Genomic DNA, 25,270 nt, shown 5'->3' with positions numbered 1-25,270 from the left:
TTCACACGAGCGAGTTTTCCGCGCGCGTGACGTGAACGCATAGCACCCGCACTGCATCCTGACCCATTCATTTCAATGGGTCTGTGTACATGAGCGTTTTTTTTTTCACACATCAGTTCTGCGTTGCGTAAAAAAAAAACGCAGCATGTTTTATGTTCTGTGTTTTTCACGCAGCCCTGGCCCCATAGAATTGAATGGGGCTTCAGTGAAAAACCTTACCTTTTCAGCACTTTCAAAGTGAAACGTCGCCATAACATGCTGTATGTGGATAGACATATTGGGGCAGTCTAAAGACGCTGCCTCATGCTGTATAATGACTATGGTGCATCCTTACATACTTTTATCTATCTTTACCCCACCTATTGGTTGGCATACCCTGTGTCAGAATTTTAGCGCAAATTCACTCTGTAAGACACTCCCCTTTACCACTAAGCCACACCTCCTCATTGAGTGAAGCACAAAAAGTGCCTAGGACACATAATAAATAGGGTGTATGGCATTTATGACAGTTTCTTTAGCGCGAATTAAATGGGTTGTTCTATCACAACTGACCACACCTTAGGGGGCTGGTCTGATTAGGAGGGGGCCGACCGCTGGGGCCCTGGCTAATGACTACAATAAGGACCTGTGTTCGCCAGTTTAAATGCAGCAGCAGACAGGCATTTTTGCTGTTGCTCCACATTCAACTCTACGGGGCTGGAGATAGCAGGCGGCTTGCACTCTGCTGTCTCCGGGAGTATAGAGTTGAATGGAGAGGCAGCGCGCATGGGACACCTGCCGATCAGACATCCCACAGGATAGGGGATGAGTAGTTGGAATGGGACAACCCCCTTTAAGCCAGAATTCTGGCACATTTTAGCTTAGTAAGCCTTTGGTGCCTTTACATTTTAGGCAGGTTTCAGTGTATGTTTACACACCATTAGTGTTGAGCGAACTTGTGTTTTAAGTTCGGCGTCTAAAGTTCGGGTTATCGAAAAATCGCGTTATGGATTCCGCTACCATGAACCATAACAGAATTTAGAATCCATAACCTGAACTTTAGACGCCGAACTTAAAACCCAAGTTCGCTCAACACTACACACTATATTACAGAGAAGTGAATAGGGTCAAGAGGACTACTTCTCTGCCAGCCAATAAGTCTACTAAGTGAACCAATCTAATATTCATCATTGTAAGGCCTCATGCACACGACCGTTGTTTCATTCCGTGTCCGTTGTTCAGTTTTTCGTGATTTTCTGCGGACCCATTGACTTTCAATGGGTCAGTTGAAAACTCTGCTAATGCACCATTTGTCATCCGCGTCCGTGATCCAGTCCGTCAAAAAAATATAACCTGTCCTATTTTTTTCATGGAAAACTGTTCACGGACCCATTCAAGTCAATGGGACCGTGAAAAAACACGTAGGCACACAAGATTGTCGTCCGCGTCCGTTGTTTTCCTATCATTTGCATGGCAAACTTGACTTAGACTTTTTTTTTACTTTCCTTCATGTCTGGTGATCCTCCAAAGATAAAGGAAGACACACAGAAACAAAAACGGAAGAGCGGAACCCCATTTTGCGGAACTGAACACAACAACGGGCCTGTGCATGAGGCCTAAACTAGATGGAACAATTTCAGTGATTACAGGTACTGCACCTTGAAAGGCAGGCTAAAGGCACACTTACACCGCGCTGACTAGCAGACAGTTATCAGGAAGGAACTGTTCAGCAGGAGGTGAAGAGCTGCATTTAGATGCCGCGGTCACCTCCAACTCTATGGGGACAAGCGATGGCTGTTCATTTTCGTTGTTTCTGGTCACTGTTCACACAGCATGATATGCAGCCCATCGTTCATCAGGTGATTGGCAGCACCCTTGTCGGGAACTAGCTCACATTTTATAAGAATGTATTAACCATACGGTAGAGTGTGTGACCGGTCTGTAGATAAGTGTTCTCCCCTACACGTTACATGGCTTTGGATCATCATGAGTTTACATGTGCGGAGCGGTCAATCAGTGGTCTTTTGACACAGGAATGAAGAGGCTCAACCGGAGATACATTTAACTATGCAAAATGTTGGTTGTGTTTTATTATTGTAATTTTTACTTCTTTTGTACTGTCTATTTACTATATGCTTTTTAATAAACCTGGCAGTCTGACCTTTTTTGGACTATTTGCATTTTATTAATATTTTTAGCAATGTGAATTAAAGCGTAAATTTTCAACGCTGCTACATCGTGGTGAATGGAATTGGACAAAATATTATTTTATATATATTATGGTTCTCCTCCAATATGCTCCGTTTTCCTAGATATTTTTATTTTTTTTCCCAGAAAACATTACTGTTGTATTCGTGAGGTAAGATAAAACTGAAGTATCAGAAGAGAACCTGGCTCATATATAACTAGAGGGAGACATGTCATAGACGTTAAAGGGTAACAGGACCTTTTATTTAAAGGGGTTATCTAGGAAATGGTATTGATAACCTATCCACAGGCAGTGGTCAGGGGAGTCCTGAGGATAGGTCATCAATATCAATTCCCAGATAACCCCTTTAACTTTGTTTTAACGTATTCTAAATGGCCTTTAATTCATTTTTGTAACATACTTTCTATACCCTTTTTACTATTTATGTGACATAATAGGCACTAGAAGTTAGGCGTCTACTGTGCTCTGGAATCTGTACACTCGTACAGCACTGGCATGTTAGTGGTGGGCAGACTCCACTGTGGAGCGGCAGTGAGCGATGCACAGGCAGGGGTACACATCTCTGCTCCTCCCTGTGCCCGCTCTGCAAAGCGCACTGGTGCAGAAGACTCTGTACTGAAGTTCTAGGTAAGGCTTTAATGGAATGGAGCGAGCACAGAGAGGGGCTTGACACAGTACATCGCTGCTCCTTCTTAAGCCCGCTCTGCTGAAGCCTGGCATAGCACATCGGTGGCTGTATACTTTTCCTTGGGGTTTTCAGATCTCCTCCCACACTCCAAAAGCATTTCGATAGTTTAATTGGCTTCTATGACATTAGCCCTAGTGTGGGTGTCTAAGGGTACTTTCACACTAGCGTTAGAAGAATCCGTATGCAAACGGATATTTTTTTTTCCAGATCCGTTAGACTTATTCATTGAAATACCGGAACCGTCTTTCCGGTACCATCCGGAATAACTGCTCCGGTATTTAATTTTTTCAAAGCTAGAAATAACGGTGCATGCGCAGACCAGAAAACCGGATCCGGCGATGCAGCAATTTCAGGAACACGTGGTACCTGATCTGGCATCAATACATTTCAATGGAAATTAATGCCGGACCCGGCAAGTGTGGTAGTGTTCCGGGATTTTGGCCGCAGCATGCTGCTGTATTTTGTCCAGTCAAATACCGTATAAAGGACGGAACGGAATACATCATGATGCATATTGAACGGATTGCTTTCAATTCAGAATGCATTGGAACAAAATAGAAGCATTTTTTTTCTGGTATTGAGACCCTTAAGCGTTCATTCACACGTCCGTTGTTTCTTTCCTGATCTGTTCCGTTTTTTTGCGGAACAGATCTGGACCAGATCTGTACCCATTCATTTTCAATGGGTCCTGAAAAAAAATCTGACATTGTGCTCTCCGTTTTTTTCAGGACCCATTGAAAATGGATGGGTACAGATCTGGTCCAGATCTGTTCCGCAAAAATACGGAACAGATCAGGAAAGAAACAACGGACGTGTGAATGGACCCTAACCGGATTTCAATACCGGAAAAGAATAACGCTAGTTTGAAAGTACCCTTATATAGGGAAATTACACTGTGAGCCCCATTGAGGACACAGACTGATGACGAGTGATGACCGCTTTGGTATCCATATCCTGGCGCTACATAAACAATGGGCAATAAGTGAAATGTTTTAATCAAATCACAACAGGGTGAGAAGCCACCAGACCCTCCCCCCCCAGCGCTGCTTTCTGATAGAACATTCTACAGAACAGTGACAATACCAGTGTGCAACTGAGAATACTTCAAGGTAAAAAAAAACTAATTAAAGAAAGGGTTTGTCCAGCGGCTGAAAGAAATGCAAAAAGGGGGCAGAATGGGTTCAAAACAAAAAGTAGTAATGACACCACACTGATCCCTCACTTCTGCCATTCTATGGTTACCAAGTGTCCCACTTGTCTTTAGCTCCTCGTGTCTCTTAACAGGCAGGAAATGACTGGCCGAGGCGGGTCACCACTGCAGTGCAGAGACCAGCATGTGAATTGGTATGCAGTGGTGGGGGATCCGTGAGGTATTACTTGTTTTAGCTTTATTTTTACCTATTATGCCCCCTTTGTATCTGTTGGACAACCCCTTTAAATAAATTTAATTTCTTTTTAAGTTGTTAGAATATAAAACAGATTATCAGACGTATGTTCACGGGAAAAATGTACATTATAAACTAATTTCATATATGGAGAAGGCAGCCATACACTGGTTTTCCCTCTGTAGGCTCATGTGTGTACGAAGGGATCCATCTTGTTTGTGCACTGGTGGCCATGCATCTGGTGCAGAGAACCAGCCCCCACTTCCAGAGAAGCCCCTTTTACTGGTGCACGCAATGTCTTCCCTTGATCGCCCACCCGCTATCTTGTGGGACTGACAATGATTTCCAGGTCCTCACAGTCTTGATATTGAGGTTCATCTTGAGACTGCCACGTTTCCTTAGGAAAAGATTTTAGTTTTGCAGTCGGGAAGCTATGAATGGAGGTGTCATTGAAAACATCGCTATAGTGAATACTCTCTGGAAGTGACGTTTCTTCTACAACCTGTAAACTCTGTGGAAATAAAGACTAGTTAATCACTTTGTAGAAACAGCATAGCTTCCAGATACACAATTATTTCATTTATTTTTCTGCAGCCACCACTAGAGGGCACTCTGCTCCTTTTTGGGGCTGGCCACAGAAAAGAACAGAGCTTGGGTGCACAAGAGCAATGGTGACGCCCTCACTGCACCAAAAGCTTAATTTGCATGTTAATAAAAAGTATCAAAACTCGAGAAAGGAGTCTACAATCAACAACAAAAACCTGCTTTTTAAGTTGGATAGGGAGTTTGCTGGTGACAGATTCCCTTGAAGGTGCCATGATTTAACAATAAGACCCTGCTTTGTAGCAGTGCTTGTAACACAATATATACTCAGTGCTGATGTTAACAATTAGGTGGCAAAAATCTGCAACCCAGGATTTACTCCTTAAAGGGTTTCTACCACTTCGGTGTCACATATTTAGCTGTCAGACACTAGCGATCCGCTAGTGTCTGCTCTGCCCAACCATCCTAATCTAATTGCTTTTGGGGCAGCCGTTTTGATAAAAAAAACTACTTTTATTAATATGCTAATGAGCCTCTAGGTGCTATGGGGGCGTCATTAGCACCTAGAGGCTCCGTCTACCTTCAGAAACTGCCGCCGCCCAGCGCGTCCCTCCAGCCCGCCCATCTCCTCCTGAATGCGATCCTCCTTGTGAGCGCCTGTATTCGGCGCATGCGCAGTGAATGTCTGACAGCTTCCCTGCTCAGACATCTCCACTGCGCCTGTTCCTCGGAGCACTATGGCGTCATCGCGCAGGCGCAGTGGAGATGTCTGAGCAAGGAAGCGGTCAGACATTCACTGCGCATGCGCAGAATACATACGCTCACAAGGAGGATCGCATTCAGGAGGAGATGGGCGGGCTGGAGGGACGCGCTCGGCGGCGGCAGTTTCTGAAGGTAGACGGAGCCTCTAGGTGCTAATGACGCCCCCATAGCACCTAGAGGCTCATTAGCATATTAATAAAAGTAGTTTTTTTATCAAAACGGCTGCCCCAAAAGCAATTATATTAGGATGGTTGGCCAGAGCAGACACTAGCGGATCGCTAGTGTCTGACAGCTAAATATGTGACACCGAAGTGGTAGAAACCCTTTAACCAATACGCCTTTTTTCCTGTGGTCACTAGCGGGATTTAGGCTAAGCCGCTGCCTTTTTAAGGCAGCTTAGGCCAAGTCTCCCGTGAAGTGGAGAGCGGGGGCTTGGGAGGTGCTCATGCCGCTCTACAGAGCACTAGTGAGGCCTAATTTGAAGTATTGTGCTCAGTACTGGAGACCATATCTCCAGAAGGATATTGATACTTTGGAGAGAGTTCAGAAAAGAGCTACTAAACTGGTACATGGATTGCAGGATAAAACTTACCAGGAAAGGTTAAAGGACCTTAACATGTATAGGTTGGAAGAAAGACGAGACAGAGGGGATCTGATAGAAACTATTAAATACATAAAGGGAATCAACAAGGTAAAAGAGGAGAGAATATTTAAAAGAAGAAAAACTGCTACAAGAGGACATAGTTTACTACAATAGTATAGAACAGGCTCACCTTATAGATATAAATGTAATCTCTCTGGAGGATTCTGGAAACCAATCTGTGAGAAAAGAACATTTAGAAAAATGAAATATATTTTCTTTATTTTGTGCTGTTCTAAAAGAGGGATTTGCTCTAATTACCTTTCTTCTATCCCTTTGAAACTGTTGCCTATAATGACCATTTGTGACAAAGCATCACCCGACCAGTTCCTCCAGAGCAAGTTATTATACAGCGCCTTTCCACAATGCGGCATGTAGAAGACGGTGGGCTTACGGACGGCGTGCTTACCCTCCTGGAATGAGACGGTAACAGATAACATTAACAGATGCACATACTAGCAGCATATTCGCCCAATACATGCCATAGTAGTAAAGGTTTTCTGGAACTCAGATCAGTCTGGGTCCAACAGCTGATCGGTGGGGGTACGGGGTTGGACCACTATCAGCTGACAATGACCTATCCTGAGGACAGGCCATACGTCCTGAAAAATGCAGGTTTTCAACAATTTATCAAGAAGAATTGAGAAGACAAAACTTTTAAAAAGTAATGTGATTCCGTCTTAGGGTCCATTCACACATCTGCAAAACGGGTCCGCATCCGTTCTGCAATTTTGCGGAATTGGAGCGGACCCATTCATTTTCAATGGGGCCACAAAAAACGCAGACAGCACACCGTGTGCTGCCTGCATCCGCACTTCCGTTCCGGGGCCCCGCAAAAAAATAGAACATGTCCTATTCTTGTCCGCAACCACGGACAACAAAAGGCATTTCTATCATAGGCTACTTCTGCATTTTGCGGACTACACTAAGAAAGATACCAGACTTTGCATCTAGTAGTCAAGAGTGTCATATATACATCCTTGGAGAAGTGAGAGTCACTGGTTGAATGGGGCATCATTGAAGGTAGATAACCCTGGGGTTTTGTTACAATGCCCTGATCTTATGTAAATCAGTGGCTCTATCTATTTATAAGGTTAAGACTATATGCTAATTGGTCTTCATTCCTGTCATGGTCCCTGTAAGTTCATGGCATGGAGATTACCCTCTAATAGTTGTCTTATGTATGATAATCCCCACTATTTATCTTGCATTGTGCTATTGAGGGTGCCATTCCAGTTTTAAACAGTAGATGGTGCCGATGTTTCAGCCCTACGTATCAATGCCCCATATCCTACATTGGTATTGAGGGATCTTTGTATCTGATCACTTCTTGCTCCTAATTCAGGCCTTAAACAATACGATCTATTTTCTAACTACCCGAGTACAGTTGAAAGATGGCATGAGTGACATTCTTAAACACTACTGCCCAAACGCTGAATACCGTCTTGCTTATTTGAGACAGTATCTCCTTCTAAATCTTGGTATGTCTGCATTGAACTATTAATGTCTCTTTTCCTGCTGGATTTATTGAGTATTTGTTTACATTGACTATTTCACCCCTGTATCTGGTCCTATCTTGATTAGGCCATATGTAGCCCCCTCCCCTCTTGGTCACACCTGATTGATCACTGAGTGGTATAAATCTAAGTTCATAGGTCTTCCAGACCTTGGTCTTTCCACATGCAACATCTCTCAAGTGCAACTCTAAGTGCACAGACTGAATTATACCAGAATGGGACCAGAAGGGGACCACAGGTAATTACAGACATAGTCAATGCAAACAATGTTTAAATTTTTCCTCTTACTCCTCCTACTTGTCCATAACCTCCTGAAATACCCCCACATCCATTCACCCAGCAAGGAACTATTCATCTCTCCCTTCATCTTATCTTCTCATCTGATCGCTTGCACAAACCTGTTTGCCAACATAAAACACTTCCTTCCCAAACACACACAGACACCTCATGCCCTCTCCTATTCTCATCTATTAACACTTTCTCTGCTTCTCCTTACTGCTGGTGATATCTCTCCAAATCCAGGACCCCCTCAGCAAATCCCCACTATCACCTCCATGTCCCACTACAAATCTCCTTCTACAAATTTCTACAACCCCTTAAACCAAATTACCATTCCTCTGAACCCTGCGCCTTTAGTTCCTCTTGCAGGAGCATTATGGAACGCGCGCTCCGTCTGTAACAAACTGTCGTACATCCATGAACTGTTCATCTCTCAAAACCTTTCCTTTCTGGGTCTCACAGACATGGCTGACACCCTCAGACACCACCTCCCCTGCTGCACTCTCTTATAGTGGATTTCAATTCACTCACACCCCCCGCCCTGGCTGCAAACATGGTGGAGGAGTTGGTCTTCTCCTATCAGACACCTGCTCCTACAGCCCAACTCCACTGCCACCCTCCATTACGCTCACCTCATTTGAAGTACACTCTGTTTGCATCTACTCTCCCTCCAACCTTCAAGTAGCAGTCATTTACCGCCCCCCAGGCCCAGCCACCATATTTCTTGACCACTTTAACACATGGCTACTACACTTTCTTTCTGCCGACATCCCCACTATCATCATGGGTGACTTAAACATCCCTATTGACACATGCCACTCGGCCGCCTCTAAACTCCTGTAGCTCTCTTCCTCCTTCGGCTTATCACAGTGGTCTTCAGCTCCCACCCACAGAGATGGTCACACTCTGGATCTGATCTTTTCCCGCCTCTGCTCCCTATCTAACCTTTATAATTTGCCTCTCCCCCTATCCGGCCACAACCTACTCACCTTCTCTTCATTGGTCTCTTCTGCAGCTCCCCCGGTCCACACACTAGCACACCCCCGCAGGAACCTCAAACAGCTTGACTTTCGCTTGCTTTCTGACTCTCTTCTCCCACTCTCTACCATCTGTTGCCTCCAAGACCCAGAAGCTGCTACCACCCTATATAACACCACATTAAGTACAGCTCTGGACACTGTTGCCCCCCTCACACACAACAAAATCCGGAAAATCAACAGACAACCCTGGCACACCAACCTGACCAAAAAACTCAGACAAGCTTCCAGGGCTGCTGAGCGGCGATGGAAGAAATCCCATTCTAAAGATCATTTCACCGCATACAAGCAATCCCTCCTCATATTCAAATCCTCACTCGCTGATGCAAAACAGGCTTACTTCTCATCTCTCATATCTTCCCTGTCACACAGCCCTAAACAACTTTTTAGCACTTTTAATTCCCTTCTCCGTCCCCCAGCGCCCCCACCCTCTCCTCTCTTCTCAGCGGAGGACTTTGCCAAATATTTCAAACAAAAGATAGTCCACATCAGAGAAATCTTTACTACACAGTCCCCACAGACAATCTACACAACTGCTCGGTCCTCTTCTCCCAAAACCCACTTCTCTACCATTACAGAAGGAAAACTCTCCACTCTACTCTCCAAATCTCATCTGACCACCTGTGCACTTGACCCAATCCCATCCCACCTCATCCCTAACCTCACCGCAGTGTTTATCCCAGCCCTAACTCATCGCTTCAACCTATCACTAAACTCTGGTGTCTTCCCCTCTGCTTTTAAACATGCTACCATTACACCCATCCTCAAAAAGCCTTCACTTGACCCATCTTCCTTGTCCAGTTATCGCCCCATATTACTTCTTCCGTATGCCTCAAAGCTACTTGAACAACATGTCCATTCAGAACTGTCCTCCCACCTCTCCTCCTGCTCCCTCTTTGACCGCTTACAATCTGGCTTCCGACCCCACCACTCGACCGAGACTGCCCTTACCAAAGTCACCAATGACCTACTCACAGCCAAAACCAAGAAACAATACTCTGTCCTCCTTCTCCTTGACCTGTCCTCTGCCTTCGACACTGTTGACCACTCCCTTCTGTTGCAAACTCTCTCATCTCTTGGCATCACTGACCTGGCCCTCTCCTGGATCACATCATACCTCACAGACCGGACGTTTAGCGTCTCCCACTCCCGCACCACCTCCTCGTCTCATTCCCTCTCTGTTGGTGTCCCGCAAGGCTCTGTCCTAGGACCCCTGCTCTTCTCTATCTACACTTTTGGCCTGGGACAGCTCATAGAGTCCTATGGCTTTCAGTATCACTCCTACACTGACGACACACAAATCTACCTCTCTGGTCCAGACATCACCACCTTATTATCTAGAATCCCACAATGTCTATCTTCTATATCATCCTTCTTCGCCTCTCGCTTTCTTAAACTTAACATGGATAAGACAGAATTCATAATCTTTCACCCATCTTGTTCAACCCCCCCAACAGACCTATCTATCACGATCAATGGCTGCACATTATCCCCAGTCAACAAAGCCCGCTGCCTTGGAGTGATCTTGGATTCTGCCCTTTCCTTCCGACCGCACATCCAAGCCCTTTCCACCACCTGCCGTCTCCAACTCAAAAACATCTCCCGCATCCGCGCTTTCCTTAACTTTGAATCTGCGAAAATACTTGTACATGCCGTCATTATCTCCCGTCTAGACTACTGCAACATTCTCCTCTGTGGCCTTCCATCTAGCACTCTCGCACCCCTCCAATCTATCCTCAACTCTGCTGCCCGACTAATCCACCTCTCACCCTATTATTCCTCTGCCTCTCCCCTTTGCCAATCCCTTCACTGGCTCCCCATTGCCCAACGAATTCACTTCAAAGTACTTACAAATACATACAAGGCCGTCCATAACCTCTCCCCTCCCTACATCTCTGAGCTAATTTCCCGATACACCCCCACACGCACTCTCCGATCCTCACAAGACCTCCTTATCTCCTCTCCTCTTATTGCCTCTTCCCACAATCGACTCCAGGATTTCTCCCGTGCATCCCCCATACTCTGGAACTTGCTACCCCAACATATCAGACTCTCACCTACAGTGGAATCCTTCAAAAGAAACCTGAAAACCCACCTCTTCAGAGAAGCCTACAACCCGTGACCATGCTGCCTCTATACCGCCATGACCAACTTAACCCGCACCTACTGTGTCCCTCTCCCATACCATGTAGATTGTAAGCCCTTACGGACAGGGCCCTCTCTCCTTCTGTACCAGTCTGTAACTCGTCTTGTTTATGATTAGTGCAATTGTCTGTATTATGTATGTGCACCCCTTATCATATGTACAGCGCTATGGAATGAATGGCGCTTTAATAATAATAATAATAATAATAATAAAAGTATGTGCCATTTCTTACCTTTTTGTGATGCGCCCATTTTAACTCCACCGTCCCTGACATGCGCAGGTGCACGTGCAGGATGCCAGGCATCGAGTACACGCAGAAATGAATGTGTCTTTTTAAAGGCTGATCACTTTTTTTCATACATATTTCAATGATGATTAAAGGGGTTCTCCGAGATAAGTAAAGATCTCAAAAAGATGTTATATGCACCTCTTTCTCCAGCGCCATTCTTTGCGGTTCTGGTTCGTTCTCCTGCAGCTTTTAGAATACATGCTGGGAAATGGTGGCTGCAGCCAATCACTGTGCTCCGCAGTGCTGTATCCCGGCACGTCACTGACACTGTGATGTGCAGGTACACAACGTGTCCAGGTACGTCACTCGCAGGAGAACCAGACCAGCACCACATAAAGAGGTGAGCATTAGGGCTGGTTAATGCAGCGGATTATGATGATGTCAAAGTCCGCCACATATACCTTATCAGAAACCACCACAGTTTTTAGGGACGTTGTTCACTTTGGATGCTGCAGACCTGCTCATGGCTTAGCTCCAGTGAATGGCGCCAAACTGTGGGAGGACACCTGGCTCACCTTCGAGCGGTGGTTGTCTGAACACCACATCAAGAAGGGAAAAGTCCCTTCTTGGTGCAATAGTGGTCTTAAACTTCCAGATCGTGAACTGCACTGCTGCCTCCCAGTGAAAACAATGGGAGCCACCGCCAAAATTCCAACGGCAAATTCCGCCATGTGAACGCACCTTGACATTTTTTTTGACATCTGAGATTTTTACATTATCTCAAACAATACACTTATACTTGAATTACTGTATGATAATTGAGCTTCATTGTATGATATAATATGGTATAAATAGCTGTGGTTGTACAGCTTTAACGGACTGTGTCATCTCGCCGTTACTAAGGCGAGATGGGAGCAAGCCCCAACTACCCGATGGTTGGAAAACAGTATAGCTTATTGTGCTACGCCGTTTCCGTAGCTCCTATGCACTGCAATGGGAGTTACTGAAACAGTGGAGCACCAGCCTGCTCTGGTGTTTTCCAATGACCTCGTGGTCAAGGCTTGGTCCCATCTCACCTTTGTACTGGTGATGTGAGAAAACCCCTCTAATACTGCTTGAGAATGGCTCCATAGAAGGACTGAAACGTCACCAGTGACTTGGATGAATAAACACTTCTTTGCTGTGCTGCTTCTTCTATCAGAATTTGGTACAAGACTTGGAGTCCGACCTTGCACCCTCTCCCCTTTGAGGCTTCTATCTGTGCTACTGCACCATGAAACCAAACATAAAAAACAAGAAGATGCCTGAACCCCTTCCCCATCTGCTATATAGCGAAGATGATATATGTAAGATGATTATTCTTAAGACGACCATACACACTACCTAAGTAATGCTTGAACTGGCTGTAGTTGGCAAGATCTGATGATTTTTTCAAGGTGTTTCCCAGGACTTTTACATTGATGGACTATCCTGAAAGGGATTTGTGTCACTTCAGCAAGTGGCATTTATTATGCAGAGGAAGTTACTACAAGGCACTTACTAATGTATTGTGACTGTCCATATTGCCTCCTTTGCTGGCTTGATTCATTTTTCCGTCAGCCTATACACTTCTCGTTTCCATGTTTTAGGCCCGCCCTGCAATCCATTATTGGATTGGATCCGAAGTCGCTTTGTTGAAAACTTCAGAATAATACTGTCCGGAGATTCATAGAATGTATGGGCTCCGATGAGCCGAAGCAAGTTATTTATGAAGTCGTGCCTGACATCGTTGAATAACTTCAGTAGTTGATTTTTAAAGTGGAAAACCGCTTTACAACTTGAAACCGAACTCGGCTGGATACTAGTTGGAACCGAAGCCGAGTCCTGTTATTCAACGATGTCAGGCGCGACTTCACAAATAACTTGCTTCGGCTCATTGGAGCTAATACATTCTAATTCTGTACGGAGACGGATCTCTGTATAGTATTATTCCAAGTTTTGAACGAAGCAACTTCGGATGAAGCATCCAAAGCTAGCTTCGCTCAACACTACCGGCCACCAGAGAGGCTGGAACTTTTTCCTATAGTGTGCAAGCACAGCCACCACTGATGGATTACAGGGTGATTGTAACCATGGAAACGAGCAGTGTATAATGTGATGGGAAAATGAATCCAGCCAGCAAAGGAAGTAATATAGACAATCACAATACATTAGTAAGTGCCTTGTATTAACTTTCTCTACATGGTAAATGCCACTTGCTGAAGTGAGACAACCCCCTTTAAGATAGGTCATCAATATCTAATCAGTGGGGGTCTGACTCCTGGCCGCTCCTCCACCCCAGATATAGGCACAGGAATTAAACGGCTCCGTTATTGTGAAGTGAATGGAGCTGGTTACTACAATGTTACTTCTCCTGAAGTAATTAGGAACAGCACTGCAGTAATGTGTATGAGGGCATCCAGACAGTTTGGGGAATAGAGGGGGCTAATAACGGTTTAACGCCCTCTTTCTTCAGAAAAAAACATGTGCTTGGCCAATCCAAAGAAATGCACTCCGCGCTACTTACTTCGTTTGTCAGCAAAACGGTCAGCCCTAGGTCCTGCAGTACAGCAATCTCCGATGGAGAAAATACTGGATCAAAAACATAGCACTGGCGTCTGGGGATCTGAAAAGAAATACACAGAGATTATTTCAAGGACCAGACCTGTCCCTGTAATCTGTCCCTTCTGATTTATGGCATTGGCTTCATTGAAACATCCATACTTCAAGTACAAGGACAGGGGCAAATTAGCTGAAGACAGATGTTCTACAACAGGGATGCCCGACCTGCGGCCCTCCAGCTGTTATCTGACAACTAAACCAGAACGTAATCCAAAATCCCAGAACACTTCACCCCCATGAAACAGACATCAGGAAAAGTTCCAAAAATACAGCAATAATGTTATATTAATAAAATTATGTTTTTAAAGATAGAATAAAGAGCTGCAAAGTATAACGGTAAGTGACGCAAGTTGTGTCTTCATTTTACAAAACGTCAGGAAAAGCACAACACCTCAAGAAAAAACGAGGGACTGTAAAAATAGAAATCCATCCATCTTAAAGGGGTTCTGCAGTTTGTTTAAACTGATCGGTGGGGGTCCGACACCCGGGACCACCGCCGGTCAGCTGTTTGAGAAGGCAGCGGTGATCCAGCAACACCGCGGCCTTCTCACTGTTTACCGCTGGCCGAGTGACGTCACGACTAGTATCAATGGCCTGGGCGGGGCTAAGCTCTGTTTACTTGAATGGAGCCTAGCCCCGCCCAGGCCAGTTGATACTAGTCGTGAGGTCACTGGGCCTGCGGTAAACTGTGAGAAGGCCGCGGCGCTCCTGGATCACCGCTGCCTTCTCAAACAGCTGACCGGCGGGGGTCCCGGGTGTCGGACCCCCGCTGATCATCCAGAGGATAGATCATCAGTTTAAACAAACTGCAGAACCCCTTTAATAAGATATTCCCTGGGAATGAAAATAATGCAATGTCCCAGGCAAAGACAAGAACTCTCCGCTTGTCATATGATGTATTACAGTAATACAAATATTGCATATTTTGTCATTATTGTTATATCGATTGCCATAAAGGTAACAAAACACAAATTACATACTTTAGAAATTCCCCCCAACTTCCCTGCGGAGAGACGACTACACCAGCTCGTATTGTGAAGGTACAGCATCACAGAGCATGGCGGGTACAAAGTGACATCATTTGCACATTTAATTGCATAGTCCAGAAGGCCAGATTTGCCCACGGCTACATGTCGGAGCCGTAACAGGAGTGCCCAGGGTTCATATCATTTTCCCTAGCACGGAAAGTTGCCCCTGTAAACAATTTCTTGTCAAAGTCCGCGACGCCAATCCAGGGACTTCAAACCATCCCTGCCAAATAACCATAAACTTAGCGGAGCATCTTCTTTTCAAATATACTCCTCTGTCATTTCTCAGAATAGTGTTAAGTCGGTTTACAAATTCCCGTTTAGTGGGTGGGTTCTGTTCTATCCAGTGTTTGGATAGCAATATTCTAGCTGGGAGGAGCATTCTGTGAATACTCAAAGACACTCTGCAAGTCTAGGAGACCTAGCACACATACTCTGGGATCTCTCTGCAACTGTATCTGAGTCATCCGGGCAACTATCTGCAAACATCCTCCCAATAGACTAACAGAGAACACTCCCAAACCATATGCATCAGGGAAGCCTCCTCCTCCCCACACCGGGCAGCACGAGTTCGCCCGAAGACCTATCTTGTATAAAAACACAGAGGTTTTATGTACTCTATGTACTAGGTATAGCTGAGGTATTCATAGGCTAGGGGTTAAAGCCAGAACAGCGTCCCATTGTTCCTGCGTTCTACCAACGTCCCGTTTCCATTTAGCTTTGATCGGTAAGCAGCATATGATGACTTTTATTTGAATTGTTTTGCACTAAAAGAAAATCCCTGCCACCAGGGCAAAAGTTTCTTGAGAGAACAGCTTTGATTATTTTTTAGGTGTAGTCCAGTATGTCTTGGAGACGTGGAAATAATCCTTGATTGGTTTGGATCTGTTCCACGCTGTCCCATAAAACCTCTGCGTCCTCCACAATATATAGCAAGTGCTCATGTGCTGTTTTATAGCCGTGTGATAATAATGGGCAGAGGAGACTCTTCACTGTCTCGGAAAGATCGTTTATTATAATTATTGTTTTATATTAACCCCTTTAGGACCCTGGGATTTTCCATTTTTGCGTTTTTTACTCCTGGACTTTCTGGAGCCATAAACCTTTTTATTTTTGCAGGACAATTTGCACTTTACTATTGCAGGCAATGTAGTGTTTTTTTACGGCGCTCCCTATGTGGTAAAGCTGACCTGTGTCCTTCATTTTCTGAATCAGTGCAAGTACAGCAATACCACATGTATATAGATGTTCTTGTGCTTTAACACTGAGAAAACATAAAAACTTTTCATAGCCATATTCTTACCCCTATAACTTTTTTATCGTTATGTCTACAAAGATTTATGAGGGCTTATTTTTTGCGGGACGATCTGTAGTTCTTAGTATTGGATGTGTATGACTTTATGATCACTTTTTATTCAATTTTCTTTAGGACAAAAAGTGACAAAAAAAGGTAAATCGGCCATTTTGGGGATATTTTTATATTTAATAGCACAGGTGTTCTCAGACATGGCGATGCCCATGATGTTCTGTTTTTTTTTTTTTTAAACTGTTTATTTATTCTAGGGAAAGCGGGCGAGTAGAATTTTTATATATTTTTTTTAATATTTTAAAAACCTTTTTCTTTTTTTTAGTTCACCCTAGGTGACTATAATATGCAATTATTAAATTGCTACTTGTTCTCTGTAATGGATATTTATCCATTACAGAATACAGGATTCAGAATATTCCAATGCAGTGCTGCCACCTGTAGGCCAGCATTGGAATATACTACATATGGGCCTGGAACAGCCTCAGGCCTATTACTAGTATGGAAAGCCTTCCCCAATCTCAGCCAGGGAAGGCATCCCAGGCCAGGAAGCGTACGGCTTCTGGTTTTAGTGCTCTCAGATGCCGTGGTCACATTTCACCACAGCATCTGAAGCATCCGCGGACAAGAATAGAATATGTCCTATTCTTGTCCGTTTTGCTGACAAGGAAAGGGGAATTCTGCATGAATAAAAAAAAATAAAAAAAAGTCGGCATGCACGCTTACGGCCATGTAAATGAGCCCTCAGAATTTGGAGCACAAGCAATTATTGTCTCATCATGTTCAATCATCACCTTAAATTGTTCCAGGAATAGCAGTAAGAAGGCCATTTGATGTCGAGATATAACACAGGACGTAAAATTTCCCAGACCATAGCACACACAGTCATAGGACTGGAGAGAAATGCAGGTAGACCTGGAGCCCTCAAGGTGCAGGTTCTTCATGAGCTCCTCATTAATACTGCTGGCGTCTGAAGTTGCTGGTGATATATCTGGAAATTTGAGAAGACAACCTAGAAGAAATACACTGTATAAGCAGCTGGTGACAAAGTAGTGAAACCAATGTCTTGGTGACGTGAGTTTGGAAATATAGTTAAAGAAAACATTTTGTACAAATATGATCAAATCAGGCTAACTATGATTGACACCATGAATTTGTTCAGGACTCTTCCAGTAAATGCCAGAAAAGAGAGCAGCTACAAAGAAGAGCTCTGAATGAACCTGGCGCATCCATGCTTAGGCCTCATGCACACGATCATTGTTTTGATCCGCATCAGAGCCGCAGTTTTTGCGCCTTGGATGCGGACCCAGTCACTTCAATGGGGCCGCAAAAGATGCGGATAGCACTCCATGTGCTGTCCGCATCCGTTGATCTGTTCTGTGGTCTGCAAAAAAAATATAACCTGTCCTTTTCTTGTCCGTTTTGCGGACAAGAATAGGCAGTTATATCAATGGCTGTCTGTGCCGTTCCGCAAATTGCGGAACGCACATGGATGTCATCCGTGTTGTATGGATCCACAATTTGCGGACCGCAAAACACACAACGGTCGTGTGCATGTAGCCTTAATGAGGTTTTCCTGTAATACTGATTTTTAAACAAGTGTCCACATCCTGACCCCTGAAACAGAACATTTATACTTACCTGCTCCACGCTGCCTCAGCTGTTTCCATCTTCCGGTCCCCACACTGTTTACATCCTGGCTTCAGCTGTGTTGTGGTCACAAGCAGCACGTCACCGCTGAAGCCAGTCATTGGTTAGATTGGTGCATGCAACGATCCAGCCAATGACTGGCTTCAGCAGTGACATGCTGCTTGTGGCCACATCCCCTCTAAAGCCAGTCATTGGTTGGAGCAGTGTATGTGACCATGCCCATGCAACGATCTAGCCAATGACTGGCTTCAGCAGTGACATGCTGCTTGTGGCCACATCCCCTCTAAAGCCAGTCATTGGTTGGAGCAGTGTATGTGACCATGCCCATGCAACGATCTAGCCAATGACTGGCTTCAGCAGTGACATGCTGCTTGTGGCCACATCCCCTCTAAAGCCAGTCATTGGTTGGAGCAGTGTATGTGACCATGCCCATGCAACGATCTAGCCAATGACTGGCTTCAGCAGTGGCATGCTGCTTGTGGCCACATCCCCTCTGAAGCCAGTCATTGGTTGGAGCAGTGTATGTGACCATGCCCATGCAACGATCTAGCCAATGACTGGCTTCAGCAGTGACATGCTGCTTGTGGCCACATCCCCTCTAAAGCCAGTCATTGGTTGGAGCAGTGTATGTGACCATGCCCATGCAACGATCTAGCCAATGACTGGCTTCAGCAGTGGCATGCTGCTTGTGGCCACATCCCCTCTGAAGCCAGTCATTGGTTGGAGCAGTGTATGTGACCATGCCCATGCAACGATCTAGCCAATGACTGGCTTCAGCAGTGACATGCTGCTTGTGGCCACATCCCCTCTAAAGCCAGTCATTGGTTGGAGCAGTGTATGTGACCATGCCCATGCAACGATCTAGCCAATGACTGGCTTCAGCAGTGACATGCTGCTTGTGGCCACATCCCCTCTAAAGCCAGTCATTGGTTGGAGCAGTGTATGTGACCATGCCCATGCAACGATCTAGCCAATGACTGGCTTCAGCAGTGGCATGCTGCTTGTGGCCACATCCCCTCTGAAGCCAGTCATTGGTTGGAGCAGTGTATGTGACCATGCCCATGCAACGATCTAGCCAATGACTGGCTGCAGCAGTGACATGCTGCTTGTGGCCACATCCCCTCTAAAGCCAGTTATTGGTTGGAGCAGTGTATGTGACCATGCCCATGCAACGATCTAGCCAATGACTGGCTGCAGCAGTGACATGCTGCTTGTGGCCACATCCCCTCTGAAGCCAGTCATTGGTTGGAGCAGTGCATGTGACCATGCCCATGCAACGATCTAGCCAATGACTGGCTTCAGCAGTGACATGCTGCTTGTGGCCACATCCCCTCTAAAGCCAGTCATTGGTTGGAGCAGTGTATGTGACCATGCCCATGCAACGATCTAGCCAATGACTGGCTTCAGCAGTGGCATGCTGCTTGTGGCCACATCCCCTCTGAAGCCAGTCATTGGTTGGAGCAGTGTATGTGACCATGCCCATGCAACGATCTAGCCAATGACTGGCTGCAGCAGTGACATGCTGCTTGTGGCCACATCCCCTCTAAAGCCAGTTATTGGTTGGAGCAGTGTATGTGACCATGCCCATTAAACGATCTAGCCAATGACTGGCTGCAGCAGTGACATGCTGCTTGTGGCCACATCCCCTCTGAAGCCAGTCATTGGTTGGAGCAGTGCATGTGACCATGCCCATGCAACGATCTAGCCAATGACTGGCTTCAGCAGTGACATGCTGCTTGTGGCCACATCCCCTCTGAAGCCAGTCATTGGTTGGAGCAGTGCATGTGACTATGCCCTTGCGCTACTGGATGTAAACAGTGAGAAGGACTGGAGCAGCGTGGAGCAGGTAAGTATAAAAGTCTTCTATTTCAGGGGGCAGGCTGCGAGCATTTTTAAAAATCAATATTACCAGAAACCCCTTTAATACTGGTAGACCATTGATTCCAAAGGCCACTGTTTATATGTAATATCCCACTATTTGTCTACTCAGCCAACCACAAGCATTATTGCCTGTTAGTTTTCCATTTGGCTCCAGGTGCTGTGATCCTCATTTCACAGGACACTATTGGGCAGAAAGGGGTAGCCTCCACCCTCGGTCAAGCTCCTTACAGAAGCCAACATCTGAGGGCTGGAAAGGCCAGAAGTAGAGGTTTCTCTTGCTGATGATGGCTGCACAAGCAGTTTTGGTGCCTGTGTGAACCTCGTGACCAGGGGCGTAGCTAAAGGCTCATGGGCCCTGGTGCAACAGTTCAGCTTGGCCCCCCCTTCCCTCAAACCTTCGTGCTGCATGAGGCAAAAATTAAAACTGCACCCCCCCCTCCATGCCAAATTCATAACCTAACCACTTCTGTCCAGCCAAAGATGTAACTTGCATACACTTTCTATAATACCAGTGTCTTCTTATGTGGCACAAGGGTCTTTGGGCCCCTCAGGCTCCTGGGCCCGGTAGCGACTGCTACCTCTGCACCCCCTATAGCTACGCCCCTGCTCGTGACACATCTTTACATCATGGTGCCTTTATGGCAATCAGTCCCATTACGTACAGGTATAATAGCTGGTCTCTGTGCTATTCCAGCCCAATAAGCTGTATCCACTACATTACCATCAGTTGGATAGTAACATACAGTACACAGGGCCCTCCCATCTTAAAATGGGGCTCTCCAGACCTCGTCCTGCCTGGATGTGACCGGAGGTCATGGCAATTGGTTCAGTAGCTCCCATAGCAAGCTGTAACCTGTGACTGCATTGTATGGTGCCTATGGGGTGACCGAGGGAGCCCTCTCTGTCTAACCACCGAGATGTCATAATTGCAGGACACCATCGATTCTAAGAGGTTAATGCAGCAGTACCATCCTCCTTTGTCTTCCCTGTGAATGCTGCTGTACGGTACTACAGCATTCAGGGCTCAGAGGCGCCACCCGGCCTCTGCAAATTCATCTTATATTCAACAGATAACAGGTGACCACTCCAACGTTTAACGTCATTGAGTGATCCCTAAGTGAGTTAGAACATTATCCTGACATTTACTTACATAGTATGGCACCACCAGGTGGTCAAAGTGTACTGCAGCTTGCACGTCCATCTACTGAGCTGTGGGCTGCCGCAAGGAAGGGAGACTTTTTTATTTGTTCCTCTGCAGTGAACATCGGGAAAAAGCTACTTCTGTTACCTGCTGTGCAATGAACAGCACTATGCCGAGACGTGGCTGTGGGGAGGGTAAGCATTTGAACACCAGGTGGCGCTATTATATATATATATATATATATATATATATATATATATATAAAAAAGTCATCAATTTGAAATGGTTCATTTTTTTACAACAGCATATAAATGGAAATAGGCTTTATTATTTATCATCTATGAAATGAATATGACGTCCTGGTGGGACCAACTCAGCAGGGGTCAGCAATCTCTGGCAGTCCAGCTGTTGTGAAACTACAACTCCCAGTAGGCATGCTGCTACTGTAACTCGAACAGAAGTGAATAGACATGCTGGGAGTTGTAGTTTCACAAAAGCTGAGTGCCGGAGATTGCTGACCCTTCAACATGTCAACAAGCCCTCTACATGTTGTGACAAACCTTGTAGCTGAATTCTTCCCCATTTGTTCTGATATTAATCTATATACTCCACATATTACTGTTCTCACCTTGACAAGAGTCCCAAAAGTCAGACGCTCGCAAATCTGCCCTGTTAAATACAGCAAGAATAAGAGACGTAGTGATACTCTGAGCTATGGGAGGGTTCCTGATACATTCATTAATGATGAGACACCGATGTCTCCATATCATGATATGATTTATGATATAACATAGGTTTCATCTACAAAGCAGCCACTGTGCGTGTAAATTACAAAAGACCAAGAGGAAGTAGCTGACGGTTCACCGCCCGGCTTGGCTCACATAACTGCTGACGTTCTGTTCCGATACAGGAACAGAAAAAAGAAAAAAAAAGTGCCAGACACCAATGGCACCCAAAAGACCCCCCACTGACTGTAACGGGATCTGCCTGGTTTCAGTTCTATCAGTTTGTGGCCAAAATAGTGAGGATGGGAGTCCACCTGGCTGGTGGATATTTGGTAGAAGCTGCTTTGTGATAATCTGTAAGGCTAGGTGCACACCATGTCAGGGTCATACGCTTGGTCCTATCAAACAAGGAGTGAACTAAGCCTTACCTTCATGTTTTCTCTCCACTTTTATCACACTTATTATATACTGTGAAGACGCGTAACTTACATGGTTTCATTAATTCGCTTGATTACATTAGAGCAACCCATGTCTGGATCCAAGTTATGAAGCCGCTCAGATCCAGCTGGATTTTCCTTTAGCCGGGAGGACTTCTTCATGGCCTTTTTCTTGCTGACTACCTGCCACGTGCCCGATTCCATCCTGGACCTGGAAGCAGCAAAATATGGGCAGGATTTATCCCATTCCACAGACTGTCATCACTCACCAGTGCCTGTCTGCTATGGGCTCACACTAATCCATATCTCAAGCCATGAATGGAAGGAGAGAAACTAGCGGAAACCAAGCAGGAAGGGACAAGATATAGAACTGGGAAAAACATACAACTACAAGACTGAGGCAGGGTGTTCATTTTAGTAGTAATGTCTATCAGTTTTCCTTAAAGGAGTTGTCCAAGAGACTTTTCCTTAAAGGGATTGTCCGGGCTTTTTAATATTGATGACCTATCTTCAGGATAGGTCATAAAAATCTGATCGGTGGGGGTCTGACACCCGGCACCCCCGCCGATCAGTTTTAGGAGGAGACGGCACACGCAGTGTGCACGTGCGGTCTCCCTACTTTCTTCCTGTCCATTGCTGTATGTCTATGGCACAGCAGCAGCGAGCAGGTACAGAGAAGGGAGACAGCACGTGCGCATTGCGCACGGAATCTCCCCGTACAGCTGCTAGACGGAGGTGCCGGGTGTCAGACCCCCGCCGATCTGATATTGATGACCTATCCTGAAGATAGGCCATCAATATTAAAAAGCCCAGACAACCCTTTTAAAAATCTCAGGCAGTCTGTACAATTACCTAAAATATAAAAAACACAATATAAAACACCTGCCTCTCCAGCTGTAGATCACTGAGGACAGCGACTGGATGCAGTGGCCACATGCTGTACCCAGACCAGGAGATATTGGATCAGTATTGCACAGAACAGCTCTGGAAAAATGGGCGAGTAGATCTTTTTTAAGCAACTGTACAAGTTCAAGTTAATAATTAAAACAAAAAAATTTCAGACAACACTCTTTAACCTTTCACTGCCAGGGGTGTTTAGATATTTTTCACCTCATAACATAAGGTGCAAAAGGGTTCCATGCCGTGCTGTAGACCACGAATTGCAGTCCACAAGGCACAGGCACCATCCGTGTGCACTGTTTGTGGATGCTAACCCACTTATTTGAATGGGTCCGCGATCCGCAAAATACGGCAAAAGATAGGATATGTCCTATCTTTTGCAGTGCAGAGGCAAGGACCTGAAAGCCCACGGAAGCACGGAGAACTTCCGAACGCTTCCAATCCATGCCTCTGTTCCGCAAAAGATGGGACATGTCTTATCTGTTTCCATATCTTGTGGATCGCGGACCCATTGAAGGCTGTTTGCGGGCTGTCGTCTGAATGGACCCTTAACATGTACAAATAAAACCCCAAAATAAAGAAATCATACTTCCCTTTTAGGTCACCTGCACACCACATGGATTATGTGCGGTATTTCTGGGATTCTCATGCAAAAAAAAAAAAACTGCGGATTCCAGTACCAGCAAAGTGTACGAGAATAGACAAATCTCATGGACACTTTACTTTTTCTCTTTGGTGCAGAAATTGACCTGCCGCGTGGATTCTGAAATCTGCAGCGTGTCAGTTCCTTAGGGCTCATGCACACGAGCGTATGCCCTCCGAGACATACAGTCTGTGAGCGGGCCATATGTCCCGGATCGGCATACATTGTGCGCACGGGAGTGCACAGAATCATAGGTTACTATGATATTGTGCGCTCGGGCTGCCTGCGGGACTACTCTCCTGCACTTATAATATCATGCGTGCAGGACAATAGTCCCGTGGGCGGCCCAATGCGCACAATATCATTGCAATCTATGATGCTGTGCGCTCCCGTGTGCACAATGTATGCCGATCCGGGACATATAGGCTGCTCACGGACCGTATGTCTCGGAGGGAATACGGTCGTGTGCATGAGCCCTTAATGCAAGGCTGAGACCTGCAGCAAAAGCGCATCAAATCCGCGCCAAAGACTTCCTGCAGCTTTTAGTGTGGTTCTGGTGTGGAACGGAAATTCATGCGGATCTTCTGCCTGCTCACCCGCACCCGTGTTTACATGCATTACCACAGAATCCACCTGCGGATTAACGTCATTCAATGTGGCTGCTCAGCGAGGTTTTGGGGCAGAATGTGCAAAAAGGAGATATCCATTGTGTTTTCTGCTATGCAATTCCCCTTAGGGTGCGGATTCCCATTAAAAACAATGGAAGGCAGTTGTGAAGCGGTCTTAACACGGATTTCAGAAGGTGCCTACAATCCTCATCAAAAATCCGCCCTGAGAACGTGCCCTAAAAGTCATCATTGACATTAATGTCAATTCAAGACCTAGCCTAAGAGGAGACACAGCCAACGGGGGACTTGAGCAGAGCGCCACCACAAGGCAGCGGGCGGTAGAGGCGCTGTATACCTGTCAGCTCAGACCAGCTGCTCCGGACCAGTCACAAAACTCTTGCGTTCCACCCAAAAACCCTCACATGCTCATCCTGCGTCTCAAAGTCTTCGTGACCGGAAGTTGACGTGCGTTCCAAACCTCTTTCCCACATTGAGAGTGCAGACGCAGGAATGTGACGTAGTTAGTGGTGGGCGGACGTATATATCACGCGACGTTTGTTTTGAAAGTAGGACAAGATTGGGGAAGTCGTTAAGACAGCAGTGTTACCTAACTATAACCAGAAGGCAGGTAAGAAGCGCTGCTCCATTATATGGGCTCTCTCTATCGTAGCTGCTGGTTTCAGTGTGAACTTCCATGAGACTAAATGAGACTCAGAGTTGTTTCCGGAAAAGTGCCCCCTGTTAGCCATAAGCAGCCAATCAAGTTTCAGCTGTCATCTTGTAAACTGCGCTGGAGGAATGTAAGATGAGTGCTGATTGGCTGCTTTCTCTAGACGGTTTTGATAAGGTCCAGCGGACGCCTGTTCCCTGCACGAATATGTATTTCACTCCTCTCCA

General features: G+C 45.7%; 2 protein-coding genes across 4 annotated transcripts in view; one reads left to right on the top strand and one right to left on the bottom strand.

Annotated features, from left to right (window-relative positions):
• Positions 1–3,854: 3,854 nt before the first annotated feature.
• SRRD (SRR1 domain containing) lies at positions 3,855–24,866 on the bottom strand. Of its 3 annotated transcripts, none has more exons than XM_044275390.1 (8): positions 24,729–24,866; positions 22,275–22,433; positions 21,689–21,729; positions 17,183–17,400; positions 13,960–14,058; positions 6,468–6,619; positions 6,340–6,385; positions 3,855–4,772 (listed from the first exon to the last, which is right to left on the bottom strand). In XM_044275390.1, exons 2-8 carry the CDS (start codon positions 22,424–22,426, stop codon positions 4,581–4,583), a joined length of 900 nt encoding a protein of 299 aa, XP_044131325.1. In that variant the 5' UTR covers positions 22,427–22,433; positions 24,729–24,866; the 3' UTR covers positions 3,855–4,580. The 3 variants fall into 3 exon arrangements, with proteins under 3 accessions (XP_044131325.1, XP_044131323.1, XP_044131324.1); XM_044275388.1 differs by lacking the exon at positions 24,729–24,866 and adding an exon at positions 23,109–23,231; XM_044275389.1 differs by lacking the exon at positions 24,729–24,866 and adding an exon at positions 23,109–23,231 and having other exon boundaries at positions 17,183–17,379.
• Positions 24,867–24,885: 19 nt separating this feature from the next.
• The window catches only part of HPS4 (HPS4 biogenesis of lysosomal organelles complex 3 subunit 2), a 33,256-nt gene continuing 32,871 nt past the window's right edge, over positions 24,886–25,270 (top strand). Inside the window, exon 1 of the mRNA XM_044275387.1 lies at positions 24,886–25,001. The gene's annotated coding sequence lies outside the window, so the exon portion shown is untranslated. The remainder of the gene's footprint in view (positions 25,002–25,270) is intronic.

The sequence above is a fragment of the Bufo gargarizans genome, chromosome 1 (assembly GCF_014858855.1).
Source record: "Bufo gargarizans isolate SCDJY-AF-19 chromosome 1, ASM1485885v1, whole genome shotgun sequence".
Classification (NCBI taxonomy): Eukaryota; Metazoa; Chordata; class Amphibia; order Anura; family Bufonidae; genus Bufo; species Bufo gargarizans.
The sequence above is the reverse complement of the archived record's forward strand: the minus strand, read 5'-3'. Positions and strand labels throughout refer to the sequence as shown.

What these genes read in the sequence shown, in the direction of transcription:
- SRRD (XM_044275388.1), bottom strand. Translation starts at nt 23,158, where the DNA reads ATGTGGCCACTGCATCCAGTCGCTGTCCTCAGTGATCTACAGCTGGAG. An exon ending in AGTGATCTACAGCTGGAGAG is followed by an intron (nt 22,434 to 23,108) that starts GCAGGTGTTTTA and finishes TGCTGCTTCCAG; the next exon opens with GTCCAGGATGGAATCGGGCA. An exon ending in CCGTTTTGCTGACAAACGAA is followed by an intron (nt 6,620 to 13,959) that starts GTAAGTAGCGCG and finishes GTCTCATTCCAG; the next exon opens with GAGGGTAAGCACGCCGTCCG.